The sequence below is a fragment of the Bos javanicus genome, chromosome 5 (genome assembly GCF_032452875.1).
Source record: "Bos javanicus breed banteng chromosome 5, ARS-OSU_banteng_1.0, whole genome shotgun sequence".
Lineage (NCBI taxonomy): Eukaryota > Metazoa > Chordata > Mammalia > Artiodactyla > Bovidae > Bos > Bos javanicus.
The window spans coordinates 36,766,157-36,783,850 of NC_083872.1; the positions used below are offsets into that span (position 1 = coordinate 36,766,157).

At 37.2% G+C, this 17,694-nt stretch overlaps 1 protein-coding gene across 5 annotated transcripts in view; it reads right to left on the minus strand.

Moving 5' to 3' along the window:
* Window positions 1–17,694, minus strand: part of TMEM117 (transmembrane protein 117) — a 603,954-nt gene that overhangs the window by 284,192 nt on the left and 302,068 nt on the right. For all 5 annotated transcript variants that reach the window (XM_061416386.1, XM_061416387.1, XM_061416385.1 and 2 more), the window contains one exon: window positions 9,482–9,581. In XM_061416386.1, coding sequence (XP_061272370.1) covers window positions 9,482–9,581 — 100 coding nt within the window. The remainder of the gene's footprint in view (window positions 1–9,481; window positions 9,582–17,694) is intronic.

A 17,694-nucleotide genomic window follows, 5' to 3' on the forward strand; every position in this document is an offset into this window, starting at 1 on the left:
AACTGAAATTTTACATACACATACGCAAAATAGTGCTTAACCCACAGAAAAGGCACTAAACTAAAAAAAAAAAAAGTGTAAAAGAGAAATAATCCAACTACTTTCAAAACTACTACATAAAGAAGCACATAGCTTCTTTTTTGAGGGTTCTGAGCTAATATTAATAACCAGCATTCATTTCACTATATAATGGACTTTCAGAGGAAAAAAATATCAATGTCTTCTAGCTTTTATTTAAACCTCAGGCAAATGATTGATAAATGGTGCTCTAAAAAGTGTGGAATATTGAGTTAGAAAAATCACAACAAATGTGCAGACAAAAAGGACACCTGCCTTTAGGAAGTACAAACCAAGTAATAGAAATATAGTATGATGAAAAGATGCTGAAATTAATTAGGGATGGAAAAGATGAACGTGAGCATCTCCTGCCTCTAGTGGGAGTGTCTCTCTATAAGAGATGTCCATAGTATCTTTCACATCTTAATGTAGCTCAATCCAATGCATTTCCTGGTACCTTTCATATGCTTAGAATAATATATTCCATAAATTTTTAATAAATAAATATAAAGTACATACAGAGTATAACATACTGTGGAATTTCTGATAGATACTGAGCTTAGGAGAGTTACAGCAGAGACGGACTTAGTGCCTCTATTCTTAAATATCTATATTCCATACTACAATCTATTTTACTCAGAAATCCTTTTTTTTTTTTACATCATATTCTGTTAGTACTTTAAAAATCCAAGAACCCTAAAAAACAAAAGACTCTTGATCACCATTTGTGATGCTATCAGAAAATAGGAGGTTAGACTCTCCAGTCTTATTAATTTTTTAGTAAGAACTTATTATTTTGAAGGAACATGAAACACAATGCTAAAATATTTATAGATACATTAAAATATTTATACATGCAAAGTCAAAATGACCATATTTGCTTTACTCTAAATTTTCCAAATAAAATGGAAATGTAAAAAATATTTCCTCCCTTAGTTTTCTCATTTCAATCAAATAATCAAATGAACTGACAATGTTTTTTTGACAGTGATGGGTGCCATTCAGTATAATGTTCTTGGGTTTTTTGTGTTATAGTCAATGGTGTGTCCCACCCACGTCCCCTTCACCTACTGGTATACTCTAATCCCCAGGAACACAAAACCTGCCCAGTGGTTCAAGTCAAGAATAGACTACCTGAGACTATGACCACATCTTTGCTCACCTCCTTCCCCATCTGTCCCTTGCTTCTCTCATCTCCTTACAGATTTCCCTGAAGAGCATTTCCTCAATGTGCTTCCAAATCCACTGGCATACCCTTTACTGTGATATCTCACTTAAGAGAGAATCTTCATAGAAAGATAGCATATTACTTATTTAAAGGATTGATCCAGTTTCCAATTTCACTGTATAAAATAATGAAAAGCAATGTAAGTTTACCAAGCATGGAGTAGACTACAGTCATGAAATAGCCTCAATGAACAGGCAGAGAGAGCAAAAGAGAAAAATCTCAGAATAATGCTGGGCTCTTAGGTCCAGTTCCAACAGTTGTTCAGTCGCTAAGCCATGTCTGACTTTCTGCAACCCCATGGACTGCAGCACACCAGGCTTCACTGCCCTTCACTATCTCCAGGAGTTTGCTCAAATTCATATCCATTGTCTCCGCTATAAGTCTCCATTGAGTCAGTTATGCCATTCAACCATTTCGTCCTCTGTCACACCCTTCTCCTGCCCTCAATCTTCCACAGCATCGGGGTCTTTTCCAGTGAGTCAGTTCTTCCCATGAGGTGGCCAAAGTACTGGAGTTTCAGCTTCAGCATCAGTCCTTCCAGTAAATATTCAGGGCTGATTTCCTTTAGGTTTGACTGGTTTGATATCCTTGCTGTCCAAGGGACTCTCAGGAGTCTTCTCCAGCACTACAATTCAAAGCATCAATTCTTTGGTACTCAGCCTTCTTTATGGGTTCAACTCTCAAATTTGTACATGTCTACTGGAAAAACCATAGCTTTCTTTATACAGATCTTTGTCAAAAATTTGATGTCTCTACTTTTTAAATCACTGTCTAGGTTTGTCACAGCTTTTCTCCCAAGGAGCAAGTGTCTTTTAATTTCATGGCTGCAGTTACCATCCACAGTGATTTTGGTGTCCAAGAAAATAAAATTTGCCACTGTTTACATTTTCCCCCATCTATTTGCCATGAAGTGATGGGACTGGCTGCCATGATCTTAGTTCTTGGATGCTGAGTTTTAAGCCAGCTTTTTCACTCTTTAACCCTCATCAAGAGGCTCTTTGGTTCCTCTTCACTTTCTATCATTAGAGTGGTATCATTTGCATATCTGAGGTTGTTGATACTTCTCTCCACAATCTTGATTCCAGCTTGTGATTCATCCAACCCAGCATTTTGCATATAAGTTAAATAACCAAGGTGACAATACACAGTCTTGACATACTCCTTTCCCAATCTTGAACCAGTCCGTTTTTCCATGTCCAGTTCTGCTGCTTCTAAATCTGCATGCAGGTTTCTGATTTTTCCCTTCAGTTTTCATATATACTTGTTCAATGAGTTTGTTGACTATGGTCCTTCTATTCAATGTTTCACAGTTTACATTATTTTATTATGATGTTCAGCAAAGCTATTAATGCTACTTCATTTTAGATATTAAATCAATTCAATTATACTCTTTATTCTGTCATTTTGAAATATCAGTGTAAAGAAATAATTAGAAAACTGGCATTGATCATAATATGAATTAATAAACTCAATTTCAAAAAGAATAACAAGCTAGATGTGATGTTGGTTATATTCTAGGTTAGTGTTCACTGACAAACTTAGCATTTGCAGAACAGTCCTCAAAATAATGATGTGCATATAACAGAAAAATTTGAACTAAATAAACTATGACTAATTTGGTGAAATGAAAATAGTATAAATAATCACACCCTTTCCTTAGTAAGCATGCAATAAACATGGGACAATAGAAAAACTCACCAAGTTTCAGATATGTATTCATAATTACAAAATTTATTTCATATTTTCTATGTTTAAGCTAGAAAGAAGGGATGGTATGGGGAGGAAGGTGGGAGGGGAGTTCAGTATGGGGAACACGTGTACACCTGTGGTGGATTCATGTCAATGTATGGCAAAACCAATACAATATTGTAAAGTAATTAGCCTCCAATTAAAATAAATAAATTTATATTAAAAAAATAAAAAGCTAGAAAGAATAGTTTACTCTTGAATGCTGCAAAGGTATTTCTCATCTCTATTCTGTTCTAGATTTGTAAATAAATACTAACCCAAAAGTATAAATTATTTTCAAGTATATACCATTCTTTAATTATTTCTGCCTCTGTCCACTGAAGTTTAACCAATTTTCTGTCTTATATAGTACAGTAAAAACTCTCTGCTTAAGTGGTTGAAGGGATTTTTCTCAACCTAGTTTTCTTCCATTGCCCCCAGGAGCAGAACTATGCCCCTGAAAGCAATAATGACCACTCAAGAAACCTTCTGGTGGGATCTGAGAAGCTCAATCTTTATATTGCCAAAGATTGTGTATTGTATAAAAGGTTACATCACCATTCAGGAAAATGATACACTAGAACTTATTTACAAAACAGAGAGACTCAAAGACATGGAAAACAAACTTATAGTTACCAAAGGGGCAAAGGGTGAGGGATAAATGAAGAGTTTGGGATTAACGTACCCCTACTGGGGGCTTCCCAGCTGGCGCTAGTGGAAAAGAACCCATTTGCTAATGCAGGAAACCTAAGTGATGCTAGTTCAATCCCTGGGTTGGTAAGATTCACTGGAGGAGGAAATGGCAACCCACTCCAGGATTCTTGCCTGGAAAATTTCACAGATAGAGGATCCTCATAGGGCTGCAAGAGAGTCAGACACAACTGACTGACTAAGCACATACTCTATAGATAGCTAACAAGGACCTACTATATAGCACAATGAACTACAATCAATATCTTGTAATAACTTATAATGCAAAATAATCTTAAAAAGAATATATATATATATATATATATATGCATACTGAGTAAAGTGAGTCACAGAAAGACAAATTTGATGACATCGCTTATATGTGGAATCTAAAAAAAGATACAAATGAACTTATCTATAAAACAGAAATAGAGCTACAGATGTAGAAAACAAACCAAGGGGGTAAGGGGTTGGGGGGGTGGAAATTGGGAGATTGGGGTTGACATATACAGACTACTATATATAAAATAGATAATGGCCTATATGGAAAATATAGAATTTTAAAAATGAGTGATGTATGTGTAACATGTACTTTGCTGTACACCTATAGCTACCACAATCTTGTAAATCAACCATTCTCTAATAAAAATTTTAAAAACAATTGATTGCTTCCATTCAAGGGTCTTTCCTAGCTCATGTCCTCCTGATTATGGAAACAGGCTCAGCAGGAGGAAGTGCACAGCCTTATTGTCAGAAGGCGGGAAGGGAGCTGGTATATGAAAGTGTCCCAAATAGTACAGCTCCCATCCCTCCAACGTTGACAATACTTTAGAATGCCCATTTTATAACACAAAGTGACAAAACTGAACAAGAAAAGAAGATAAAGGAGTTACTGCTATGTGTTCTTACAATACACCTATTTATTCCCACAATAAATATTTCTTGAGCACTTTTTTAATCCCTGTATACGCAGTATGTGGTTTTATGATGTAGGGTGCTTTACCATGACATTAGTGTTTACCATCAGAACTGTCTTCACTTTATTTTTATCCTTCTTCACCTCTCTACTAGTGGTAAAATCCTATCTGCCAATGTAGGATACGAAAGAGACTTGGGTTCGATCCTTGGGTCAGGAAGATTCCCCTGGAGAAAGAAATAGCAATCCACTCCAATATTCTTGCCTGGGAAATCCCATAGATAGAGGAGTCTGGAGAGCTATATTCCACATGGTCACAAAGAGTCGGGCATGACTGAAGCGACTTAGCACACACGCAAGCACCTCCCCACAGCCATGAACTTCAAACCTAGAATGTGATGTCCCTGTCACTATCATGAGCCATGTACCACCTACTGCTGTCAAAGAAAGTCACCAGAGCAGGAGGAATCAGCAGCTGAGGAAAAGGATGATGATTTAGGCATAGATAGATAGGAAGTAATTTTTCTTCTGATGAGGGACAGAAGCAGGTGTCATCACCATGTCTTCAAAAATCCCCTGTCACTTTATACCTCAGCAGAGCTGTGACCTCTGTCTTTCAAAGGGGGAGGTGGTCAAGCGGTGGTCAAGTCCCACAGCACAAGTTCATGTGCTGTGGGACTGTCCAACCCTCCTCAACTCCCTGCTTAATGGCCCAGAGTGTGGGCAAATATGGGGATACGTGGCCATGGTGTCACAGAAGACACCTGTATTTTTGCTTTCCTTTCTCTGCAACACAGTTGCAGAGAGTTCCTTCTCTGTAACTATTAACATAAGGGGCCGGCTCAATGCTGAATTAAATAACTGGTCATTTTATATATTTCTTTTATCCTAATTTTTAAAAAATCTATTTTAAAAAAATAGCAACTTTAACCCTGACACATCGCCCTCTGCCCAAGGCATACAACAGAGTCTGGAATAGCCAGGACTGCCAGGGAATTGAACCAAGCAGAACCTGACACTTGGTAGTGTGAGGGCCAAAGATTTTTGCCAGATTGGTTCATATTGGCCTCACCTGTGGATTACATAAGTTCTGATGTGCCTTTTAAAACCAAGGGAAACTTCTGAATTATTTCCACCAGAGAAAAATTCTCTTTTTAAAATATAATATTGAAAGGCATACTTTTATCGGAAATGTAAATAATCACTTGCTTTTCCACAAGTCACCTTCATCATTGATATTCACTTCATGATGAGAATTCTTTGGACAAATGAAGGTCAAAGCTTCCCTAGGCTCCTCTCAAGAGGAAAACTATTATTTTTTTAAATGTTATCAATGCACACATATGTAGACATATAAATATTTATATGGAAATGTACTGCCTAGTCAGTGAATAGAAATGGGAATAGAAATGATGTGCTCTGGGAATCCTCTCTGTGTGACTGAACTTTCAAATCAGGAGAAAACTTTTTTTTTCCATCTCTGTCCCTGTGACTAATGGGAAAAGGTCAGTTTTTCAGATAACATAAGCAGAAAGGGATTTTTATTCTTCCTCGGTTTACAGAAAGGAAGAGATGAGAGACCTCAGAAGGTTTGCTGGCTTAAACCTGTAACACAGTTTTCTTGACTCTCAATCTATTCTTAATCTACAGTATAGGAAAAGGTAAAAAGTTATAAGGTTAGCTAGTAAAAAATAGAAGAAATTAAAGTACTAAATTTAAGAGAAACTCTGAAGATCATCTGGATGATGGAGAGAAAGACTACAGATTGAACTATGGAATTATTGGTATTCCCTTAAACCACAAGAGTACGGCAGAAGACTGCATGGTAGAAATCCAATCAGTAAGGGTTAAAGGTCTTTGGTCAAAGTCATACCCTGCATTTGCCTCTCAGTGCTGCCCAGACATTGCACCCGACATTATGGTTCAAAAGAAAAATAGCTTAATTATAAAAATAATATAACCAGTAAATACGGGGCAGAGCTATATATATAGCCTGTGTATGTGTGTGTGTGCTCAGTCGCTCAGTTGTGTCTGATTCTTTGTGGCCCCATGGACTGCAGACTGCCAGATTTCTGTCTGTGAAATTTTCCAGGCAAAAATACTGGAGCAGGCAGCCATTTCCTTCTCCAGGGGATCTTCCTGACCCAGAGATCAAACCTACATCTCCTGCATTGCTGGTAGATTCTTTACCACTGTACCACCTGGGAAACCCCTATATGGCCTAGGAAACACTATTTTGTAGGAAAGTCTGAGGAGAAGTTGGGTGGAATTGGGTCACAAATAAATAACGGTGTCATCATGGAAAAGAAAATGGTTTCTGTATCAAATGGCTGACTTGAGCCTGCAAACTTCAAAGCAGACCTTATGTTTCGTTAGTCTGTTGCTTCTCCCCTGCCTTTGGTAAGGGTCAGCATCAGGCAGAGGTGAAAAGGAAATGAACCATGAGCAATAGGTAGAAAACTTCAAGTACCTGGACCCCAGGTCTGAGATAAGGTGGGATTCTTATGCTCCTGGAGCTTCAGAGGAGGGATAGAAAGTCTCCAAAGCCTAAAGTTTGGATCGATGACCTTCCTTTGCATTACTTCAAGGGACTGGGACCAGTCAAGAGGATGGGGGTTCAAAAACATGAACAATAACAATAAAGCACTTATATCTCCCTTAAACATCAGCATTTTAAGTCTGGTCCCAGGACCACACATTTAATCTTCACAAAAAAACCAGGAGCACCAATAGGAACTATTAATCCTTTTTAAGACATGTGCAAACTAAGGCTCAAAGGATTGTATATTATTTGTGGAAGGTCAAACCATAGGTGGCAAGATTAGAGAATCCAAATTTCTGAATTGATTCAGTTCTCTTTTGCATTTTATTAAGTAGCCATCATAAAATGAGTCAAAATCATAATTCACAATAAATGCAAAACTTTCCAAAAGGCATCACTTCAGATTTTAAGGAAATTACAAGTTTAAAGTTGATCTTTCCTTTTAAACAGTTTGTCCCAGTGGAAACAGATGAGGCTGCCTGGTCTTAATGTCTAGCTTATTCTCATTCTTATTTCTAGTGATTACAAACAAACATTTTCAAATTTCAATTTTAAAGTTAATAAAATGGAAAGCATCTGGTAATGGGTTCTGATAACATTATAAAATTAAATAGAGGAGGGAGGAGTTTCAAAAACAGGCTAGGCAAACTCTTTTATGGTCACTTGATACTTTATGGTCACTTGCAAAATGATGACAGTAGTTGCTATTAAGAAATTGCTTCCTGTGCCCTGAAAACACCTGTTTCAGGTAAGAAACAAAGCTAGGAACAGAAATGGCAGTAACACTTGTGACAATCGCCCTGCAGTATCAGAAACACATCTATAGGGCATGTCCCTGCCAAGTTGTGTTTAATTTGGGCATGATCTTTCTTTTGGTAGGTCCTCTCATATTTAAGTGAATGAATTTGAATAAAGCTAATTAGGATTGCCTACACTTATGAAAGGTGTCAGTGAATGCTAAAGTGTTCCATTTTTATAAGCCCAGGTGGCTCAGTGGTAAAGAGTCCGCCTGTCAAGCAAGAGACACAGGTTCGACCCTTGGATCAGGAAGATCTCTGGAGAAGGAAATGGCAACCCATTCCAGTATTCTTGCCTGGAGAATTCCATGGACAAAGGAGCCTGGTGGGCTATAGTCCATGGAGTCGCAAAGAGTCAGACAAGACTTAGCGACTAAACAATAACAACAACGCTCTTTGCATCCTGAGACTCTCTTATAAGCTTATAGGACCCAGAGCCTTTAAGCTACATAGTGTCTTTAATTAACTCACTGGTTAAATACAGAAATTACTCTCCTGGCAGATGAGCCCAGCATGAAACATGGTTTGTCTAATTGCTGCACACACAAAGACTGATAAGGCACAAAAGAGACTAAAACAGATAACTCTCAGAACTCCTCAGTTACCATTAAGTTAGTAGGTTCAATAAGGAAAAGAAATGCAGAAAACCATTTTTAAAGTCCTTAAGGATACTTCATAGGTCTTATCAGACAGCCCAAACAGTATTTCTTACCTTAAAAGTAAACATGTCAAAAACAAGCAAACAATCCTTATAAAATTATTTAAATTTTCCCAGAAGAGTTTTCCATTAATTCGATGAATGTGTATGTCCCACATACATGCATACACACACACACACACACACACATACATGTCTATACATATGCATATATACACACATAAATGTGCTTTATATATAAATATATCTCAGTAGACAGTCATCATTGGTATTATAATTGTATTGATGTTTTTTCCTGAGGTAAACAGATATTGCATATAATCTCTAGATTTGTATTTCTCATGAATTTGTTCCCCTTGCAAGAGAGGTAACTTCTGTCCTAAACCATGAAAAATAGTGTGTACTGAATAAAATCCAATTCACATTAGTTGAGAAAATAAAACTGTATCTTTAACCCTTGGGAGGACAGAGGAATGATGTAACAAAATAAACAGCACTGCTACATCAAAAAGGGGCTGGGCTGACAGGAAGACCAACAGTTAGAGCTCAGCATTTCCAGTGACTTACTGCTTGGAAAATTAGGGATAACTGGACTTGGATTATCTAACAAGCCTGTTACTGAAATGACTGTTTAAATTTGATGAAATAAATGAGACTTTCTCATGTTTGAGGGCTTTGCACAACTGCAATAATGCTAACCATGAAAACAAGATCCTTCTTTTTTCACTTTGGAATGTTATTTGAAATATAACATGAAATAAAATAATTCATGAGGCTATTGGTTTAAAAAGAAAAATAGTGTGTATAACATTATGAACATGTCTTCCATCTGACATTTGAAATGGGTGAAGTTAAAATTTCTTACCATCCAAGCTGTGACAAAGTCCCCCATCCAGGTCCCTACTGCAGCTAATTTCATGAAACTTTCATTTCGGATGCCCATATAGTCTGTAATGATATATGCTCTGTGGAAACAAACACACAAGACATTGTCCAGACTCAGAGAACCATACAGTCAAAGCTTTCTGGTTCAGCAACACTCAAAAGGGAATTTCCCCCCTTTTAACAAACTTTCTTGCTTTTGTCTCACCAGATGCGCTTATAAATCTGAAAGGCTAGGAGGAGCTCTGAGGGTGTCTGGGTCAGTTCCAATTAGATTTGAAAACTGACTGTGGCTACACCAATTACCATGTGCCTTTCATTTTTGCGCTGTAAGGACTGACAACAGCTTTTGGAAAATCAAACAGAAATACTCAGCAAAGGCATCATTCTATGCTCACTCAAGTATGAGGAGAACAGAAACAATTCCTGAATTAGTGTAACTAGAAAGGAAGAGAAGAGCTCACTTTCCTCCAGTTCTGTCTTCTCAAAGTCAGAACTATTGAAAAGATGCTGGGAGTAAGTTTTAAGTATAATGTCATATCTGAAAAATGTTCAGAAGAAAGTCAAGATTTGGGAAAAATTTCCACGTAGGGAAGCGATGTAAAATTTTACTCAAATACATGTGACTTAAATTATTACTTAATAGCAATGGCCAGATTCCACTTCATCACTTGGCATAGCTAGTTATTGTTTGCTTGCTATTAAACACAAGTTTATATTCCTCAGAGCTCAAAGAAAGGTTCAAAGGTACACCCGACTATTAAAAACAGGTAATAAGATCATGCTTATTGCTTATTAAGCATTTTCATTTTCTCGTTTGGTAGTGAAGAAAATCCTAACTATCATTTTTCCCATTTGTAATTTCACTAAGAAAACTGGGATTCAAAAAGATCACTTACCCTGCCCAATCAATACCATGTAACTAATGAATGGTACCTAGGAACCAAATTCCTCTGTACATATTTTTTTTAATTCTAAGTATTTTTTTTACTCAGTTTTATTTTACTTTAAATTTTTTTTTCCTTTTCTTAAACATGATAATACCTATACAACTTAGAGTACCCATTAGATTAACTTTAAAACAATATGCAGTAAATAAATGTTTGTTAGTTATCTACTGAAACTATGAAGAAGCACATTTTTGAAGTCATTGAGAGTTAAACTGCTTCCAATTCAGTTGTTTTTTCTAGAGTTATTTCAGATAGTTTTTTATCTGATATTTAAATGTACAGATATTTACACAGATATTTAAATGGTTTTTAACAACAAAAACAAACTTAAGAATTCTTAACAACGTTTTCCATGTGCTTCATCTACTTACTTTGGAGGGGCTATGTACATATCTTAAGGTCTCATCTCAAAATTCTGGGTCTTATTCCATGCGTTTCCATAATAGCCACACACAAAAAAAAAACTTAAGCTACCAAAAACTGCATACTAGCAATGTGCTAGAGATTGTTACTAGCATTTTAAAAACACAGTCCCCATCAACTTTCATATCAGAACAACGAAATGTATTGTTATTCCCATTTCACAGATATGGAATTAAGGCTTTAGAGAGTTTTTGCAACTTTCTCAAGTTTAAGCATCCAATGAATGGACAAGATTTGAATATAAATTTGATTGACTCCCAAATCCATGCACTTAACTACTGTGCTATACCTTCTTCCTACAACTGTTAGTAGAGATATAAAAAGCACAAAGAATATCTCTGTCCCCCAGTATTTTAATAAGACAGTGACAATCAAGAATTACTTCCTGTGGGGATAATTCATAACAACATGCCAAGAGAAGCATCCAGAAGCTACAACTCCCTAGAGCTACCATCAGGTCTTGGATTCCCACTTATACTGAGTTCACCCATCTAAGCAGCTCTGGGTCATTGGACTTAGGGTACTATAGAATAGTAGCTCTGTTAATTGTCCAGCTTTTTCAATGACACATTGAAGATTTTGTTCAATGTTATATCTCTACCTGTTCAGTCTGCCAGTTAATTCCAGAATACATTGGGCTAGGATAGAAATTCCTGGCTACATTCTTTGTGGTTGTATAGATGTATGTAAAAGAAGGCATGATTCTTCTATTTCAGTATCTGAAAACAAGGATGAGATAGTAAGCATGCAACAGACTAATGATCCAGCCAAAAAAACCCCCAAAAAAGAAACAAAATATAAAAATAACTCCCCAAATCCACTTAAAGTCATCTAAGAGCTGATGAAGCAGTGAAGAGAAGAAAAATCAAGATACCAGATTGGCGAGCATTACAGGAAAGTTAACTGTATTTTCTCTGGGGACATTAGCTGATTCCACGTGCAAGGCAAGAAGACGAGAACCTGGATTTTGCCTGGGCAGAGAACAGTCTCAGTAGGTTAAAGAGGCAATGTTTGAAATTTAAGGAGCCAAGATTCTTGTGAGAAAGGAGATGCTCAGAAGAGAGTAAGATACACAGCCAGTTTTCCTTTCAAGACTTTTGCCAAATTATGAACTTTTGCACAAGGAAAGCTGAGAGACTAAGCAGAAAGTCTATAGTCTATGGCCATACCATCCTGAACGCACTCCATCTTGTCTGATCTCAGAAGCTAAGCAGGGTTGGGCCTGGTTACGACTTGGATGGAGAACGTCTCTGTAAAGTATAGCAGAGGTCTGGCTACTTCATGCTGAGGAAACTATTATAATTCAGAAAATTCTGAGAGAATGGCCCAGGATATACAAGGGTATGGAAGACTAAAGAAAACCTGTGACGAAACTGTCCTTGTTGAAACTGTAAATCAACCCTTATCCAGTCCATTTCATGACTGAATTAAGGTGATCAGCTTCTATTCTTTGCTCTTAACAGAGGAAAAAGTGAACCTTTTCAGGAAGAATAAAATATCATCTATTTTTATTTATAAAATCCATCATTCAATCAAAAGTTACTAGGATGTCGAGAAACAAGACCCTATCAAGATCCTGAAAACAAAGAGAGTAAACAATAGCTAAAACTATTCCATAAGTTCCAGGAGGACTGCAAGTCATTTTTATCATTCCATTCTTTCCACTGTTGATACCCCAGAGCCTAGAGCACTGCCTACAAGGGGTAAGTAATCAGTAAACATCTGCTTAATTTATGAATTAACAAAGGGACCCAAGTTATTCATATTTATTGATATATTACACAGGTAAACCAATATATACTAAATCCTAGAAATAGCAATAAAATAAGATTGACATGAAGAATTTTTACATGTTTTCAAATTGTTTTCTGTGTTTACTTCACTTCTCCAACTACATTTGTATCTCCTTGATGGCAGAATAACTATCCTATATTCATGTAGAAAGATACATCAGCACAAAACAAGAGAATGTCCCTCCTCTGCGGCTGTGGGCACATGGTGAGTACTGGATGCCATGATAAAGCAGAGGACATAGCATAGAGAATTTAATTAAGAATAAATTAATTAATATATTTAAAAGTGAAGAGTGATATTTAAAATTTATTAGTTATTCTAGACATTTCTCCAAAGAAGACATACAGATGACAAACAGGCACAATAAAAGATGCTCATCATCGCTAATCATAATATTAGAGAAAAAAAACTCAAAACTACCTAGAGATATCATCTCACACCGGCCATCATCAAAAAGTCTACAAACAATAAATGATAAACAGACTATAGGAAAAAAATCCTCCTACACTTCGGTGGGAGTGTAAATTGGTACAGCCACTATGGAGAACGATACGGAGTTTCCTTAAAAGGCTAAAAATATAGTTACCATATAATGCAGCAATCCCACTCCTAGGCATATATCTGGAGAAAAACATGGTTTGAAAGGATATATGCACCCTAATATTCATTGTAGTGCTGTTGAGAACAGCCAAGATATGGAAGCAACCTAAATGTCCATTGACAAACGAATGGATAAAAGCGATGTGGTACATATTATACAGTAGAATACTACTCAGTCATTAAAAGGAATGAAATAATGTCACTTGCAGCAACATGGATGGACCTGGAGGTTGTTGCATTAAGTAAAGTCAGACAAAGAAAAATATCATAGGATATGGCTTATATACAGAATCTAAAAGAAAAACTGATACAAATGAACTTATTTACAAAACAGAAGTAGAGTCACACATGTAAAAACAAATTTATGGTTACCAAGGATAAAAGGCAGAGAGGGAGGGATAAATCAGGAATTTAGAATTACATACACACACTCAGTTCAGTTCAGTTCAGTTCAGTCGCTCAGTCGTGTCCGACTCTTTGCGACCCTATGAATCGCAGCATGCCAGGGCTCCCTGTCCATCACCAACTCCCGGACTTCACTCAGACTCACGTCCATCGAGTCAGTGATGCCATCCAGCCATCTCATCCTCTGTCGTCCCCTTCTCCTCCTGCCCCCAATCCTCCCGGCATCAGAGTCTTTTCCAATGAGTCAACACTTCGCATGAGGTGGCCAAAGTACTGGAGTTTCAGCTTTAGCATCATTCCTTCCAAAGAAATCCCAGGGCTGATCTCCTTCAGAATGGACTGGTTGGATCTCCTTGCAGTCCAAGGGACTCTCAAGAGTCTTCTCCAACACCACAGTTCAAAAGCATCAATTCTTTGGCGCTCAGCCTTCTTCACAGTCCAACTCTCACATCCATACATGACCACAGGAAAAACCATAGCCTTGACTAGATGGACCTTTGTTGGCAAAGTAATGTCTCTGCTTTTCTAAACCAGATAAACAACAAGGACCTACTGTACAGCACAGGAAATTCTGCTCAAAAATCTGTAATAACCTAAATGGAAAAATCATTTGAAAAGGAAATGATGTATGTATAACTGAATCACTTTGTTGTACTCCTGAAACTAAGTACTATAAATCAGCTAATGCCTGATACAAAATCTTAAAAATCTCCAGGTTCCTCTGTCCATGGGACTTCCTAGGCAAGAATACTGGAGTGAACTGCCACTTCGTTCTCCAGGGGATCCTCCTGGCCAGGGACGGAACCTGCATCTCCTGTGTCTCCTGCATCACAGGCAGCTTCTTTACCACTGAGCCATGAGAGAAGCTTTTTTTTTATAAAAAAAAAAAAAAAAGAACATATTGTATCAAAAAATTTAGCAGTTCTAAATTTTGCTGCTCTGGACAAATGTAAAGAAGAATTACAAATAGGCCAACCTGCCATAAAAACTTTCAACCACAAGTTCACTGATTTGCATATCCATTAACATTTAACAGTATTTCCTACTCAGGTTGTAAAGGACCCAGTGTGTATATATCTATATTAGCAATTCTGGCCAGTTTGAATATCACACTGGACTCTGAAAAAGTGAAGTTATGGAGCTTATACACTCAAGAGTTTTTGGATTCTGATTCAAAATTAAATTTTATTTGCTAGGAGCCACTGTTACAGTTTCAGTTTTGTTCAGTTTTAGCTAATTATTTCAACTATGCATACATCTTTGTTTTGCTTTGTGCTTTAACTGGTTATCTGTGCATAGATCTAAAAAAGCCTGCACTCCTATCAGCCTTGCAGATAAACATTTATCATTGATATTTTCTCTAAAAATTCTAAAATAATTTCTTTTCAGGCTACAACTTCATCCCCTTCTCCTTGAGATTTCAAGTTTAACTGTCAAATCCATAACATAAATGTGGAAATGTCAACAAAATCTTGGAAAGGCTCATAATCATTGTAACCTCAAAACATGAGCTACTAAGCTTATTGCACCTAATGAAACATATGTGCTAAATGGCCATAAACTAAACAGACTCTAACATGGACTATAAAACGTGGACAATAAAATAATAATATAAAGAATTGTCCCTACAGGTGAGAGTCTTGAGCACAAGCAACAAAGGCTGCAGCTTACTTCAGTCTATTACTTATATGTAAGTGGATTCAGTCAATGCCAGGTGATTTAGGAGCTGAATCTCTGAAAGTTTAACAAGAGGCAGTAAACATAGATCACCAACCCAAAATGGATTCATGCTTCACTGAAGATCCATCTGTGGCCAGCTGGATTCATAATGTCACAGCTGTCTCTCTCAGCCACGTTTGGGCAACATAAACAAGATTGGGGGCATCACAAACAAGTAAATCATGGATAAGGAGTTGACTTAACATGAGTACAGACCTGTATTAAACAAAATGAACCTGAGGCAAAAACTCTAAGTGCTCTTAAGGCTTGAGGTGAAAATCTGTCTACATAAAATGCCAGAAATTAAACATATTATGATATTAGCCTTTCTTAATTTTTTTGTAATGAAATGATTAAAAGTCTTCAATTCAGTCACTTGTTCAACTATTATCCAAATAACCACATTTTAGTATTTCTTTTAAAAATTTCTACTTCTTGACTATTAAAAAACTTAGAAGGAAATCAATACATGTGTAAGGACTTTCCAAGAAAGACCTAGGGTATGAAGCTACAGAGCAGAATCCACTGGAAGGTGACAACTATTGCAGACAATTGTTAGGGACTGTGTGTGTGCTTAGTCGCTCAGTCGTGTGTCCGATTCTTTGCGACCCCGTGGACTGCAGCCCACCAGGCTCCTCCTTCCATGGGATTCTGCAGGCAAGAATACTGAAGTGGGTTGCCATGCCCTCCTTCAGATCTTCCCAACCCAGGGATCGAACCCAGGTCTCCTGTATTGCAGGTGGATTCTTTACCAACTGAGCCACCAGAGAAGAGCCTAGAGTGACTAAAACTGCATCTGAACCTAAAAATGTTTACAAGTAAAGTTCCAACTCAAATTCCCCAACTTTAGCTATTAATTTTCTCTAATTTCTCTACAGAAGACATATAAGACTGCAGATGGCATATTTATTGGACAAACCCACCCTGAGTGCTAACACATGCACATTACCTCAACTCTTCCGTTCATTCCTTGTCTTGCTTAAGCCTACTCAGTGAAGTTCACTTGTAGTAGATACAGAAACCTTAGTATAACATCAATTCCTCCCTCTCTTTTATCCTCAACATTTGGTTAATCAAATGTAACCTTTCATAAGGTTATTTCTGATAGGTCCTCAAACTACATTGTTTTTCTGTCATTATTTCTACCAATATCTTATCTCTGTTCATAACCATCTCTAATCTTAATTACACAATAGCCTCCTGTTTCCCTGTGATTATCCTCAACTTATTATAGATTCTTTACTGCCACTATGGTAAATTCTGGGAAATTAAAATGGTGTACCAGAAGAGCAGGAGTCCTAGAACCAGAAAGTATTGGGTTGACAAACCACCTTCCCACTCTATGACCTGGGATAAATGACTAGCTTGATAATAATCCATTCCCTTATCTGTAGCATGGGATTAAGAATATCTTTCCCTCACAAGGATTTCTTGAGGATTACATGAAACAAGGAATATAAAGTTTCCCCCTAGGGCACAGGCCCCACTCTGATTCCTTTTTCTTTTTTTTTTCTCCTACCCAGTTATGTGAGGATTTTCTTGTCTTCTTGGGCATCCGAAGTTTTCTGTTGGTGCTTACTAGCTGTTCTGTGTGATTCATGCCACTTGTAGATATATTTTCGTTGTTTCTATGAACGCAGGCAAATTCTACTTCCTACTTCTCTGCCATCTTGTATGACCTCCCCATTTTTTTGCTTTTCTGGAACACTAAATTATTTTGGAAATGGGAGCTAGTAGGTCAGAGATCTATCCCTTATTTGCATATCTATTATGAAACAGTTATGATGTTCTGTGTGTGCGCTCAGTCATTCAGTCATGTCCAACTCTTTGTGACCCCATGGTCTGTAGCCTGCCTGGCTTCTCAGTCCATGGAATTCTCCAGGCAAGAATACTGGAATGGGTAGCCATTTCTTTCTCAGGGGATCTTGCTGACCCAGGGATTGAACCCAGGTCTCCTTCATTGCATTCAGATTCTTTGACATCTGAGACTCCAGAAAAGCCCTTCTTGTAGCACATGAATTTATATTACATAAGCATAGTTCATATTCACTAAGTAAACTGACATAGTTCATTACTCACTAAGTAAATCCCTATAGTCTCCCTATTTGCTAGATCATGGACCCAATATTTGTAAACTCAGAAGTTTCCAAGAGGAAAGAAATAGCATCCCAAAGTTAGGTATCACTTCCTGGATTGTCATCCAGCACCTCTTGTCTAATAATTTCTTCAACCCATTATCACATTTCCCCGGTCCACAGGGCAGGCTTGGAACATAGGTATCCTGTAATAAGAGTAAAGCATGGCA